Below are 14,763 nucleotides of genomic sequence, written 5' to 3'. Positions count from 1 at the left end.
ATTGCTCAGCTGACCCTCCATCTTCTGCAATCAATCCTGAGGTAAGTATGTTCATGGTGGAGTTGGGATTCACGGTTTTAAACCATTTTGTCTTTTCTGTCCCCTTCCAAGACCCTTTACCATCCGCCATGGGCCAACGGGGGTTACATTTTCCTGACTGAGACCCATTATACTCTCACTGACTCCAGGCTGAGCTCAACTATCTTATGACAAACTAGAAATCAAACTGAGAAACATTTTGCTCTTTCATCCAGTCTGCCTTGACCAAATGTGCTTTCAGAGGCAAATTACTTTAAAAAATATTTTCACATTATCTTCTTTATGGACAGCATTACGTTTGGTGTAGTTACTACATTCTATTATAGCATGGTTTAAATATTTGTATTAGCCTAAAACTATATATAGGTGTTGTCTGTAAACACTAGTTAGTTGCAGCTATTTGAATGGTGTGAGCACTTTCAAAACAACCATCTTTTTTACCAAGCAGGCATTGTTTGTGAATTTCTGTTCTGCCATGACAATTTAATTGTCTAAAAAATGCAAGTGCACAAGGTGGCTATTATGTTTCTAATTGTTTAGGACAGTTCCTCTGCAAAAGGTATACACTGCAGCGGTGAAATTTTGTACAATAATTAGTTTGTTATTGAAGTAAATATTTGTTTTTAGCTTTCTTCATTTATGATTGTAACAAATGGTAGCAATTTATTTTCCTCAGAATTTTGATTTTCATTATTTTGTTACTGTGATCAGATTTCGAGTTCCTGACTGCTCGCTCATGCAACAGAGCAATTCACTGAATCCACAGCCTTCTCACCTTGTATGCTGGATTTGTGCGTCAGTGCAGACCTGCCCTCATGCTTGAGCTAAAAAGCTGTGGGGATCGAGCCTGCCCATGACCTCTATGCCTGCCCCGCAACAGTGTATCACAGGGGCTGGTTTAGTACAGGGCTAAATAGTTGGTTTTTAAAGCAGACCAAGGCAAGCCAGCAGCGCGGTTCAATTCCCGTATGAGCCTCCCCGAACAGGCGCTGGAATGTGGCGACTAGGGGCTTTTCACAGTAACTTCATTTGAAGCCTACTTGTGACACTAAGCGATTTTCACTTTTTTTCATTTCACTGTAATGCTGGAGTCTGCGTTAATAATATTAAGGTGGAACCTCTGACTCTTCCTCGAAAAGAAGTCTAGCTTCCGGTCAATCAGAATGGGTCGGGGTCTCAGCCAGTGGGGCTAGGAAGATCGGGAGCCGAGTTCCAGAGACTGGGGGAAGGTTAAAGGAGGGTACCAGCGATGTACCTTGGGGATCCACAAAGGAGTTTCCCTTCCCCCTGGCCTGACACCAGCCCATGTTGCTAAGGTTGCTGGGCTTCCTGCATAGTGTGAACCTTTCTCTGTCGCAGGTACAATCCTGGCCAGGAGGGGGACTCACACCCTTAAAGGGTCATTAATTGCCTATTTAAGGGCCTTTATATGCCCAAGGGTAGCTTGGTTGCCCCTACCCCTAGTAAAATTTCAGACTGGTTGGGGAGTGGACAGGTAGGTGGGGGGAAGGCCACCTGCTGGATTTTAGGTGCCTCCCCACCTTCAAACCCTCTGACAGGGGAGTGAAAATCCAGCCTATTTTGTTGAAGAATTAGACTGCACAGTTGTCGATCTTTGTGCTGGGACAGCAGGATGAATAAATTTGCTTTTAAGAGGCTTCTACAACGTAGGCTCGGATAGCAGCATCGCTGCCTATTTTTATAACATTATAACAGCAAAAAAAAAATTGTTTCAATTAATGTTTTGCCATAAAATTGCTGACATAATGAACTACACTTTCTATCCTGAGCTTGTCTTTTTAATCCCTGAACCACTGCCTAATTTTGAAAATATTGCTCTTTAGGTTACTCGCCATCTTGCTAAACTCTTTGATAACATGGCTGATCTTAAGTTTGGAGAAGATGGAGAAAAGGAAGTAAATAAGACTGCAACAGGAATGTACAGTAAAGAGAAGGAATATGTCCCATTCCAAGCAAAGTGCAAATGCATTGGGCAGGTAAGACATAAAAGACTTGCTGTTCACAACCTACACCGGGACGCCTCAAAGCCTTTTTTGATGTCTAGTCACTGTTGTAATGCAGGAGACATGGCAGTGAATTTATTCATATCAGGGTCCCACAAATAGCGATGTGATAATGACGAGATACTCTGTGTGTTAAATGTGAATTAGTTTTTGCAATTTTTGAAAATAATTACAAGAGCACTAAATTTGTCTTTCCTTAGAGATCAGTTTATTTACAGTTAATAATAATCTTTATTATTGTCACAAGTAGGCTTAGATTAACTGTGCAATGAAGTTACTGTGAAAAGCCCCTAGTCACCACATTTCGGCGAATGGGCGGGTATAGTGAGAGAGAATTCAGAATGTCCAATTCACCTAACAAGCACGTCTTTTGGGAATTGTGGAAGGAACCTGGAGGAAACTCACGCTGACACGGGGCGAATGTGCAGACTCCGCACAGACTGTGACCAAAGCCGGGAATCGAACCCGGATCCCAGCCGCTGTGAAGCAACAGTGCTACCCACTGTGCTACCATGCATCCTATTATACCCATTATAATGGTGCCAGCAACTCCAAAAACATCCAGCAATACGCTGTGTGATCAATTAACAAACTCTTGAGAGATACAAAGAACAAGCAATGTTACAGCTGTGGAATGGAGAAAGCAAGGTATAGAAGGAACAGCATTATGTGACAATAGGTGGTATTCAAGAAAGGTGAAATGTACTGTACAATGTTGATGGGCACAACTTGAAAAAAGCGAATGTGAGAACAGGGGGACATAATGGGAGGGGACCTGTAAATACAATGTGAGAGACTTTGGACAGTCTCAATGCAATGTGAGAGACTCTGTTTTTGGAAAACTGTTGCAAAAAGGTGCCCAATTAAATAAAAAATACACACCAATGAGAAATACTGTCAATGATCTTATACCTAGACATATAGATTTCCAAGGATACATGTGTCTGTGTTTCACAAATGGTATTCTTAACCCAAATCCATTAGTCTGCTGGAATTGAAACACAAAAGTCATCTCAGGTGAATGTAACAGATGTACGACACCAGAGTAAAAATAAATAGACAAGTGAAATGGCAGCTGACAATGATTGCCAAACTTTTATGCACACCCAAAATTGGACATTTTCCGCTTTCAGTTCAAACTGTAACTATCAAAGTAGTACACATTTTGTCCCGTTATGCTTATATAAACACACTCCCATAAACTGGTTCAAATCTTTCCATGATCGCTCTAAAATATACTTTTGTAACCTATATTAATCTCTCTTCTTCAACAATTACTTTGGAGAAAAGACTAATTGTGACATGTAACAAGTGAAGATCTTTACCTTCCATGAAGTTATAATGGCGTTTACATGCTAACTAGAGATGTGCTTTCAATAACATCACTAACAGACGATGAGCAAATAAATTTCTTTCTCCCCCCCCCCCCCCCCCCCCCCCAAAACCCCTGTGTCCTTGCCAACTAGCATCCTATTTCCAACCCCTATTTACTGTCCAAGGTCATTGAATGGGCTCTCTCCTCTCAGATGCATGTTCTGTGTTTGTGGAACTTACAAAGAAAGCAACCTGTACCAAAGTCACGACTAGCATAGGAGATCGAAGATACTCTGCTCTGCTGTAAGTGATGAGATGCCCGTTTTGTGCCTGCTCCTCCTTACTGGTTCCATTTAAGTGAGATCCACAACTGAAACCAGCTTTCGATAGAATGCCTGTAGTGCAGAAGGAGGCCCATTGAGTTTGCACTGACCCTCTGAAAGAAGATCCCATCTAAGCCTGCTCCCCCACCCTATCCCTGTAACCCCACCTAACCTGCACATCCTTGGGCACTCAGGGGAACTTTTAGTATGGCCAATCTACCTGACCTGCACATCTTTTGACTGTGGGAGGAAACTGGAGCACCCAGAAAAAACCCATGCAGACACTGGGAGAATGTGCAAACTCCACACAGTTATCTGAGGCCGGAATTGGACCCGGGTCCCTGCGCAGTGCTAACCACTGGGCCATCCTCTTAGGACAGGCAGTATCACTGCTCAGCCAACTTCATGTTCACTTTGGAGCAGAAATTAAAAATCCTACAGCACCCCAAGACATTCCTTGGGTCTGCTTTTTTATTGGGGGATGGGGTGGGTGGTGGTATTAACTGAAAGTAAATAGACTGACATTCAATAAACTAGGAAAAGAGTATCATACATAGAATTTACAGTGCAGAAGGAGGCCATTCGGCCCATCGAGTCTGCACCGGCTCTTGGAAAGAGCACCCTACCCAAGGTCAACACCTCCACCCTATCCCCATAACCTAGTAACCCCACCCAACACTAAGGGCAATTTTGGACACTCAGGGCAATTTATCATGGCCAATGCACCTAACCTGCACATCTTTGGACTGTGGGAGGAAACCGGAGCACCCGGAGGAAACCCACGCACACACGGGGAGGATGTGCAGACTCTGCACAGACAGTGACCCAAGCCGGAATCGAACCTGGGACCCTGGAGCTGTGAAGCAATTGCGCTGTCCACAATGCTACCGTGCTGCCCAAATAATTTCTGATTTTCTTTGCTCTCTCTCTCTCTCTCTCTTCCCCCCCCCCCTTCACACTTCACTCTTTGTCACATCTTCCGCTGATTTTCTGTCAGACTAAGTCTTTTTCTGAAGTTTATAGAATATAAAATAAAAGATACGAAAGGCCTGAAATTAGTCGATTGTCGCATTTTCCCTGTCACACTAAGCCATACATTGGACAATCTCATTTATTAATAGCACTAAATTTTGGCACAATCAAGAATTTTTAATTTGGCCTCTTGTTTCTCAAAATTATTTGAAGAGCAGCTGCTAAGCAGAAATAAAATGAAGCCGAAGATCAATATTACACTTACGCAGCTGAGTGGGTGGCACCGATCTTTTTAAAAATTGAGTTGATAACTTCAATTATTTTATGAATAAATGCTGGCATAAGAATGTACAATGGCAGAAATTGACACATGAGGGGAGATTTTCCTGGGTCCAACTGCAGGCTCACTGGATCATATGGTTATAGCAAATTATGGGAAACTGAGGTGGATATGATACATGATTGTAAATAAAACCTGCTAAATTATCTTCACGTTTAAAGTAATGGAGTGAAAATGGGTTTGATGTTCCCAGCAGCTCCTCAAAGAACGAGGGTCAACTGTAGAAACGTAGCTTGATGTGGTGCCACCTATGTACTTCCCCCTCGGTATGGTGGACTGTCGACACTTGAGCTTCACCAGCTAGCCCCTGCTGTTCTGGGTCCGGTCCCTATTGTGCAGGGGCTTCCCTGGGCTGGCACTGATGTCCTCACCAATGGGCACTCGCGACGGCAGCAGCAGCCAGATAGACAGCTAGCATGGCAGGCTGATTTCCAAATTCCATTGGTGGGATTCTCTGTTGCCCGATGCCAAAATCGGGGCTGACGCCAGGTTGCGATGCTTCGCACCTTCCAATCGGCGTCATTGGGATGCGCACCGTGCGTAAATGCAACCCCATTGGAATGTCCTTGGCCGGCCCACCTATCATAGAACAGTACAGCACAGAACAGGCCCTTCGGCCCTCAATGTTGTGCCGAGCCATGATCACCCTACTCAAACCCACGTATGCACCCTATACCCGCAACCCAACAACCCCCCACCCCCCTTAACCATACCCTTATTAGGACACTACGGGCAATTTAGCATAGCCAATCCACCTAACCCGCACATCTTTGGACTGTGGGAGGAAACCGGAGCACCCGGAGGAAACCCACGCACACAGGGGGAGGACGTGCAGACTCCACACAGACAGTGACCCAGCCGGGAATCGAACCTGGGACCCTGGAGCTGTGAAGCATTTATGCTAACCACCATGCTACCCTGCTGCCCTGATGCACCTGTGATGCTCCACCACCGATGGGCCGTGTCCCCGACAGCGCAGGCCACGTGTGGCTGCAGGAAGGGAGAGAAGGTGTATGGATAGCGTCCAGCACCACCATACTCTGCCGAAAGCCGTGCCGCTGGCCGGGGGGCTTCTGCCAGGGGTGTGGGAGTGGCCAGGAGGTGGACTGTGGGGTCGGGGTGGGCGTATACGCTGTCCAGCATGGCTGGCGCCATTTTATGTGGGGTGGCAGGGTAGGCATACGTGCGGCTGCAGCTTGTCAGCCCTGCACATGTCACATGTGCAGCACGGGACCCGCCGATTCTCCAGCCATTTTCCGCATGTTTCATGCGGTTTCGGTGCTAGCCCCTCACCGGTAGCTTAATCGGTGAGCTTTTCGTGCCGATCTACCCGTCGCGAAATGCCACAGATCCTCCGTTAGCATAGCACTTAGCCTCAGGAATGGAGAATCGAGCCCCATTTCTTTGGGGGTGGGGGGGCGGTGGGACACAGAGACCATCATCAAGGTGATGCTTCCCTTGCCCATCCTGAAATCCCCCCCAAATTACATGATCATCCTGAGTTTGACTGCTCAACTACCTTCCTCCCCAAGACCCTTCGTGATCATGCACTTGACACTGCAGCCCTGTCCCCATCAGTTACTTGCACACAGCCCTTGATGTGCAAATCTTCTAAACTCTCCACCCATCCCTACTAAATGGGTTAATAATAATCGCTTATTGTCACAAGTAGGCTTCAATGAAGTTACTGTGAAAAGCCCCCTAGTCGCCACATTCCAGCGCCTGTTCAGGGAGGCTGGTATGGGGATTGAACCCGCGCTGATGGCCTTGTTCTGCATTACAAGCCAGCTTATCCCACTGTGCTAAACCAGCCTCTTGGTTGTGACAGCCACCAGGTTACTGGTGGCTGTCACACCAGATGTTAGCATTGGGCCCTGAGGCCCCTGTCCTGATTCTCCCAGTGGGGTCTACTGTGGGTGTCCTTAATGAATGAACCTTGTGCCTTCCCCCAGAACAGTGGTAGCTGATTGTGTGGTGGAGATTCTCATACTGTGCAGGAGTGCGGTTCTATGCTACAAGACTTGTGTGCAGGCACGTCCTACAGATGGGGGTCACTGCATGATGTGTGTCTTTGCTGGGAGTTTGGCTGCAGTGTGATGTGGAGCCTGGGTTCAACACTGAGGCTGTGAAATGTTTCATGTTTCCTGGGTGGGTCTGGGATCCATACACTCCTACCGTGATGCCAATTTGGCGCGGTTGACCTGTGGGGCCTGGAGAAATAGTCTGATCCTTAGGACTCTGTTGGCTGATAGTCTCACTAGTGAGGCTGTTACTCTGAGAGGGACTGTGTGCCAGGGAGGGTTCCAGTGCCCACTGGTGCATGTGTCCTTTGTGTGGGGTTAGCTCTGTTAATCCCCTGCTTCCACTGCTGTGGAGTTGTGCATCTGAGGAGTGCAATGAGGAATCCTAACACCTGGTGGTTCAGCGATTGAGCATGGCCAAACTCAGCCCCTTGATTTGAGTGTTGATACATGATGGTTTCCAAATGGACGAGATCAGGAGATCTCAGAGCATTTCCAGGATACTGGCAGCAGTCAACAGTTTAAATAATAAGGTGCCGAGAAGTAATACCTAAGGGGTGAGTTGCTGATCTTTTACAGCAGCAATGCGAGGTTCAGCCAAGGCACCCTGATCCCAAGAGGAACATCCCAAGTCCACACTCTAGCCACCAAGTTGGTCCCAACTAGTCCCAGAGCTCCAGACATACACCCCAACATAACCCCGAAGACAATTAGACAGGTACTTGCCTCCTAGCTCCCCCTTAAAAGCCACAGTGCCAGGACCCTATTTGTAAATACTTGCACCAAATCAAGCCTGCGAGACTCCTGGCTGGGAAGAGTGGAGCATAATGGACAGGGCGGGGTGGAAATTCAGACTACCAGCCCGTTAATCGCATTCATATTCCCGTCTGCCATAGCGTGCTTCCTACTGCTGGCGGGACTGAGTCTGTGGATGGGCCTGGCACCGACCTGGTTTTTGGGCTGAGGCGGGATTCTCAGCCTGATTGGGATTCCCAATTTTATCAGTGGGGAGCAGAGAATCCCGCCCAGAGATTTGCAGCAGATTCCCCACACTGCTTGTTTTATTTGGTTAATAAAGCGACATGAGGTTTAATCATCTGAACCATACGGGACTAGAAATCTGCAGATTGATTCTGCTAACACAAGTGTAGCTGTGCAGGTGCTGATACTGTCCGACACCTGACTTTTCCAGGTCGGGTCCATTTAATTTGAAGGCCAAGATTATTGTGGGTGTTCTCCAGAGGGAAGTAGGGGGCAGGGCATCCTTTGTCAAAGCAGCACCAGTTGTGCATGCATTCTGCCCCTGGTGAACCTGGTCAGAACAATTTTCAAATCACTACGAATTGGCCTAATTTATAAGCCTGGACCTCACTTAAGCCACCGAGCAAACCTGTTTATTCTTTTATGCTGGGGTCCAGGTCACTCAGCAATACGGTGCTTGGTGCCAAGGAAATTCAAAATGTGGGAATTCAGTCCCCTTGGGCTTCCCGTTCTGACATCGAGGGCCAACTTTGGAGAGAGTGGAAGTTGCTCCTAGATTCCTGCATAAGCTGCAAGTCAGGAATCTGAGGGTAGTCTGGCCGTTTCTGTCAGGCGTCGCGACTCGGTAAAGTTGTCTGCATCCAATTTGTGCTGCAGCTCAGTGTTTTCAATCCCAAGGTATTCATTCATTTGGTGTAAAGAAATTATTGCTAGCGATAAACATACTTCATCAAAAGTAACCTATGAATTAAACCTGCCCAAATCTATTGAGAGTTTTATGACTTGTATACCTGATGGTGTGACTAATGCAGCAGCGTAAATTAATATCCAGTGAGCTTTTAACATAAAAACCAAGGTACCACTTTTTCACCATTCTGACTACAGTTGATTTAATGCTTGCTCAGATGTTCAGATAAAAACGGTGCTTCCTCTGCTTTTTTTAAGGTTGAAACTTGGTTAAATCAATTGGAGGAAACTATGAAAGAAACTGTCCGTCATCAGATTACAGAAGCTGTCGCAGCATATGAGGAAAAACCAAGAGACCAATGGATTTTTGACTATCCAGCTCAGGTTGTGCTCACCAGCACACAAATATATTGGACCACAGATGTAGGAATTGCATTTGAAAGACTCGAGGAAGGCTACGAAACAGCACTGAAAGACTATAACAAAAAACAGGTATACAAAAATATTATATAGGGCAACAACTTGTATTTATGTGGTTCCTTTATTGCAACAGAATGTCCCAAGGTGCTTCCCAGAGGCACTATGAAGCAAAATATAACACTGAGACACACAAGGAGATATTAGGGAAGCTGTGTCGGAGAGCTTGATCAAAGACATAAGTTTAAAGAGGTCTCTTAAAGGAGGAAAATTAAGTTTTAAAAAAAGGCTGAGAGGTTTAAGGCAGGGAATTCCAGAGCATTAGGGCGTTGCTAGCTGAACATACAGGGTGAGATTTTCCAACCATATTGCGACCGGTGCAAATCCCACTATGTCGGGATAATACAGGAGTGCCAGGTTGGCACCACCAAGGGGCGGGGCCTTTGGGAACCTCATAATGGAATGTCGCTCACTTGGCCCGGGTGGGAGGGGTGATCCTAATATTTGGTGGTGTGGCGGTTTCCTGTCTGTGGCTAAGGGTTGGGATGTTATGTTGCCTCCAGGGTGTCACAATGTCCGTTTGGGAGGGGGGGGGGGGGGGGGGGGGGGGCACACTTAAATTTGAGTTTGTGGCGCCCTTTAAAAAAGGCACCCCGATCTCTGAGGAGCCAGACTGCCACCATGTTTAGGCCTGGTCCTTCTCTGTGACGGTGTAAAACACGCCCCCTTACAAAAAACTAACTGCAGGAAGATCGGGATTGTTTTGCGTCAGGACTGGCAGTGCCATTTGCACTGATTGTTGCGCTCAAAATGACACTCAGTCATTTTTTGGGAAACTTCTGCCCACAGTTATCATTGGTGGAGTGATTAAAATTGGGAACAGAATTGGAGGGTCACATATATCTTAGAGATTTTGGAGCTGCAGAAGTTGGCAGTGATAATGAGGGACAAAGTCAGGAAGGAATTTAAAACCAAGGATGAGAATTTTAATCTGAGGCTTTGCTTAACTGGGAAGCATGGCAGTGAGAACAGGGATGATAGGTGAATGGGATTTTGTGAAAGTTACGACATTAACAGCAGGGTTTTGGTTGACTTCAAGTTTATGGATGTTAGGATATGGGAGGCCGACTAAGAGTACGTAATAATCAAGCCCGGAGATTGAAGAGGCATGAATGAAGATGTCAGCATGAGGTGAGCTGAGGCATTGGTGGAGCCGGCGATGTTATGGAGGTGGAAATAGGCAATCTTAACTGGACTTGTGGATATATCATTGAAAACTCATTCTGAGTGACACCAAGGCTGCAAAGACTCTGGTTTAACCTGACGATGGTCGTCTAAGAGAGGGATGGAGCTGGGGCGAGGGAACAGTGTTTGTGGGACTGAAGACAATGGGTGGGATTCTCCCGTACCCGGCGGGGCAGGGGGTCCCGGTGGGACGAAGTGGCGTGAACCACTCCAGTGTCGGCCCGCCCCAAAGGTGCGGAATCCTCTGCACCTTCAGGGGCTAGGCCGGCGGCGGAGTGTTTGTGCCCCACCAGCCGGCGTGGAAGGCCTTTGGCGCCACGACAGCCAGGGCCGAAGGGACTCCGCCGGCCGGCAAGAGTCCGTGCATGCACGGGTGCGTCACCGGCTGCTGACGTCATCCCCACGCATGCGCATTGCGGGGGTCACCTACGCGTCGGCCATCGCGGAGGCTGACACGGCCGACACGTAGTAAAAGAGTGCCCCCATGGCACAGGTCCGCCCACCGATCAGTGGGCCCCAATCGCGAGCCAGGCCACCGTGGGGGTACCCCCCCGGGGCCAAATCGCCCCACGCCCCCCAGGACCACGGAGCCCGCCCACGCCGCTAGGTCCCGCCGGTAAGGGATCTAGTCTAATCTACGCCGGCGGGACCAGCAAAAAACCAGCGGAACTTCAGCCCATCGCGGGCCGGAGACTTCGGGCAGCCCCGGGGCCCACTGAGTCGCGCCGGGCCCCGCCACTTTCCGGGGCGGGCGGCGCGACTCACGCCTCGCCGACTTTTGGAGGGCCGGAGAATTCGACGGCCGGCAGGGGCGGGATTCACGCCGACCCCCGACAACCCGGCGGGGGGTCGTAGAAATTTAAAATGGAGTCAATGGCATTGTTGGATTTTGCAATAGTGCAAAAAATATATAATCTGGAAGTGAAAAGAGATGATTAAATGCTGGCAAATAATATGACAGGAAATAGAGCAATTTAAAAAAAAAATCTTTTTATTGGCTTTTCTCATATTGATAAACAGTTGTTACTTACATACATTACATTTTTCTGCCCCCCCCACATTGGTTTCAGCACCCTTCCTCTTCGCTTGTGGTTTCCCCATTTTCTCCCCCCCCCCCCCACTTCCCCCGGAGAAATTCCGAGAGGTCAGCGAGCCAGTCTGCAGCTTTGGGTGGTGCTGCCGATCGCCAGCCGAGGAGGATTCTCCGGCGTGCGATGAGGGAAGCGAAAGCAAGGGCGTTGGCCCCCTTCCCCATGTGTAGCTCTGGCTGCTCTGATACCCCGAAGATTGCCACTATTGGGCATGGCTTCACCCTCACCCCCACAACCTTGGACACTGCCTCGGAGAAGGCTGTCCAGAACCCAGCAAGCTTGGGGCAAGCCCAAACATGTGGGTGTGGTTGGCTGGGCCCCTCTGGCACCGTTCACATTTGTCGTCCACCGCCGGGAAGAACCTGCTCATTCGGGTTCTGGTCAGGTGTGCTCTGTGCACCACTTTGAGCTGCATTAGGCTTAGCCTTGCGCAGGAGGAGGTGGAGCTCACCCTGCTCGGTGCTTCACTCCAGATTCCCCATCCTACCTCTGTCCCCAGTTCGTCCATTTTTGTCTGGTCCCGTCCAGTGGTATTCGGGCTCTGTCCAGTAGCTGTCCGTATATTTTCCCACATAGCCCCCCCTTCTCGCTGCTTGTGCCTATCAGGTCCTCTAGTAGTGTGCTTTCTGGGGCCCCGGGGTACCCTACTGTCTCTTTGCGGAGGAAGTGTTTTATTTGGAGGTGTCTCAATTCCTGTCCTCTTGCTCGTTTCCACTTCCTTGTCAGTTCGGCCAGTGTCGCCAGTCTGCGCCCTACGTCAAAGTCCCTGACCGTCAGTGTGCCCCCATCCCGCCTCCACCTTTTGAAGGTGGTATCTAGCATGGCTGGGGGGAATCTGTGGTTGCCGCAGATGGGGGCCATAAGGGACATTTTGGCTATCCTGAAGTGTTGTCTCAACTGGGTCCACGTTCTCAGCGTGGCCGCTACCACTGGGTTCGGTGTGTACCTTATTGAGGAGGATGGGAGTGCTACTGTAGCCAGGTTCCAGAGGGTCGTTCCTTTACAGGATGCCTCCTCCATTTGTACCAATCTGTGTTGGGTTCTTGTACGCACCCCCTCACTTTTTCTGCCGTGCTGCCCAGTGGTAGTATTGTAGGTTCGGTCGAGCCAGGCCCCCTCTGACTTTCCCTCTTTGCAGTGTGGGTTTGGGAATTCTCGGGTTCTTGCCCCTCACCGCCCCGCCTTGATTAGCCTGTCTATGTTTTGGAAAAAGGCCATGGGGATGAAGATTGGGATGGATCTAAACAGGAAGAGGAACCTTGGCGGGACATTCACTTTGATCGTCTGCACTCTTTCCGCCAGGGAGAGTGGGAGTGAGCCCCATCTTTGAAGGTCTTTTCTTACTTCCTCCACCAGGCTGGTCAGGTTCCACTTGTGGATCTGTGTCCAGTCTTTGGCTATTTGGATCCCCAGGTAATGGAATCTGTTCCGGGCCGTTTTGAATGGGAGCCCCTTCAGCTCATCCCTCCCCATTTTGGGTTCACTGGGAATGTCTCGCTGTTGCCCAGGTTAAGTTTGTAGCCCGAGAAGGTTCCAAACTATTTCAGTATTTGCAGTATTGCCTTCAGTTCCTCCCGTGGCTTCTAGACATAGAGGAGCAGGTCACCTGCATGGAGTGAGACTCTGTGCTCTCTGTCTCCTCTCCAGATTCCCTTCCAGCTTTTTGCATCCCGTAAGGCTATTGCCAGGGGTTCGATCGCTAGCACGATCAAGAGTGGGGACAGGGGGCAGCCCTGTCTTGTTCTTCTCTGTAGCTGGAAGTATTCGGAGCTGGTGGTATTAGTTCGGACACTCCCTTTGGGAGCGTTGTATAGGAGCCGCTTTCCTCGTGGATAGCAGATTAAAGTCCATTTGCAGCTTTTTCCTCTTCACCAGCAGCTCTATTTTCGGGGCCTCGGAGTATTTTCTATCGACTTCCAGAATGGAGTCCACTAGCTGTTGCCTGGCCACCCTCTCTTCCCTATCTCTACTTGCCTTGTAGGCTATGACCTCTCCTCTGATCACGGCCTTCAGTGCCTCCCAAAACGTGGAGGGTGAGACCGCCTCGTTTTGGTTGTTACTAACGCAATCGCCTATGGCCTCCGGAATTTTTTGGCAGGTCTGTGTCCAGCCTCCATGTGGGGCGCTGGGCCCAGCCTGTCTCCAACCTCACATCCATATAATGTGGAGCATGGTGGGAGATAACGATTGTGGAGTAGTCAGTTCCCGTTAACCCTGGTTTTCCTCGCTGCAAAGAAGTCGATACGGGTGTATACCTTGTGCACCTGCGAAAAGAACGAGAACTCCTTTTCTCCCGAGTGCAGGAACCTCCATGGGTCCATCGCCCCCATCTGTTCCATGAAGGCCCCTAGCTCCCTAGCCATGCCAGACGTTTTCCCCGTTCTGGGGTTTGACTGGTCGGTCAGTGGGTCCAGCACGCAGTAAAAGCCACCCCCCATAATCAGTCGGTGTGTGTCAAGGTTGGGATTTCCGCCATGGTCGTCTTTATGAATTCTGAGTCGTCCCAGTTGGGAGCATACACATTTACCAGTACAACAGGTGCCCCTTCCAGGATACCCCTGACCATGACGTACCTTCCCCCTGGGTCTGTAACTGTCTTGGTTCCTGTAAACCTCGTCCATTTGCTAATTAATATTGCTACCCCCCTCACCCTCGTCAGGTAGCATGAGTGGTACGTCTGTCCCACCCAGCCCTTCCTTACCAGCAGTTGGTCCTTCTCCCTCTGGTGCGTCTCTTGCAGGTAGATTATGTCTGCTTTTAGGCTTCTTAGGTGGGTGAACACCTAATCTTTTCACTGGGCCATTGAGCCCCCTTACGTTCCAGGTAACAATCCTGGTGGGGTGTTTCTGATCCCCCGGTCCTGCGGGATCACCCATACTTACCTGGTGGACGTGTCCCTGCTCTCCAGGGTTTCCCTTTGCTCGGGGGCCATCCAAAATGGCCAGGGTCACCGCTCTCACCATGGGGTTGATTTCCCTTTGCCCAGGGGATACCCAATGTGGCCACCAGCTGTGTGTACGCCACACAGGTGCCCTTCGGGGTCTCCCTCCGCCCTGATGCCCTCTCGAGTGGCTGTTTGCGGCGCCCGCTTGGTTCCTCGCCCTGCTCCATGCCCGCTGAGGCCTACGCCTGTACTGCTTCACTATCTCACCCTTCTCTTTGCTTCTCTTTTGCTCTGCATTCTCCCCCAGATTCCTCTCCCCCCAGTCCCTGTCCCTTTGTCCCCCTGCTGCGTTCTCCCCTCCCCTTCTGCTCCCCCCTCCCCTCCTTGTGCCAGGTGCTCCCCCTCCCCTGAGAGGGGCTCCGTGA

The 14,763-nt window shown here is 49.4% G+C and overlaps 1 protein-coding gene across 2 annotated transcripts in view; it reads left to right on the top strand.

Moving 5' to 3' along the window:
• Positions 1 to 14,763, top strand: part of LOC119966149 (dynein heavy chain 11, axonemal-like) — a 622,669-nt gene that overhangs the window by 203,899 nt on the left and 404,007 nt on the right. For both annotated transcript variants that reach the window (XM_038797431.1, XM_038797432.1), the window contains 2 exons: positions 1,884 to 2,036; positions 8,960 to 9,193. In XM_038797431.1, coding sequence (XP_038653359.1) covers positions 1,884 to 2,036; positions 8,960 to 9,193 — 387 coding nt within the window. The remainder of the gene's footprint in view (positions 1 to 1,883; positions 2,037 to 8,959; positions 9,194 to 14,763) is intronic.

Source organism: Scyliorhinus canicula, chromosome 5, assembly GCF_902713615.1.
Source record: "Scyliorhinus canicula chromosome 5, sScyCan1.1, whole genome shotgun sequence".
NCBI classification, from domain to species: domain Eukaryota; kingdom Metazoa; phylum Chordata; class Chondrichthyes; order Carcharhiniformes; family Scyliorhinidae; genus Scyliorhinus; species Scyliorhinus canicula.
The sequence above is the reverse complement of the archived record's forward strand: the minus strand, read 5'-3'. Positions and strand labels throughout refer to the sequence as shown.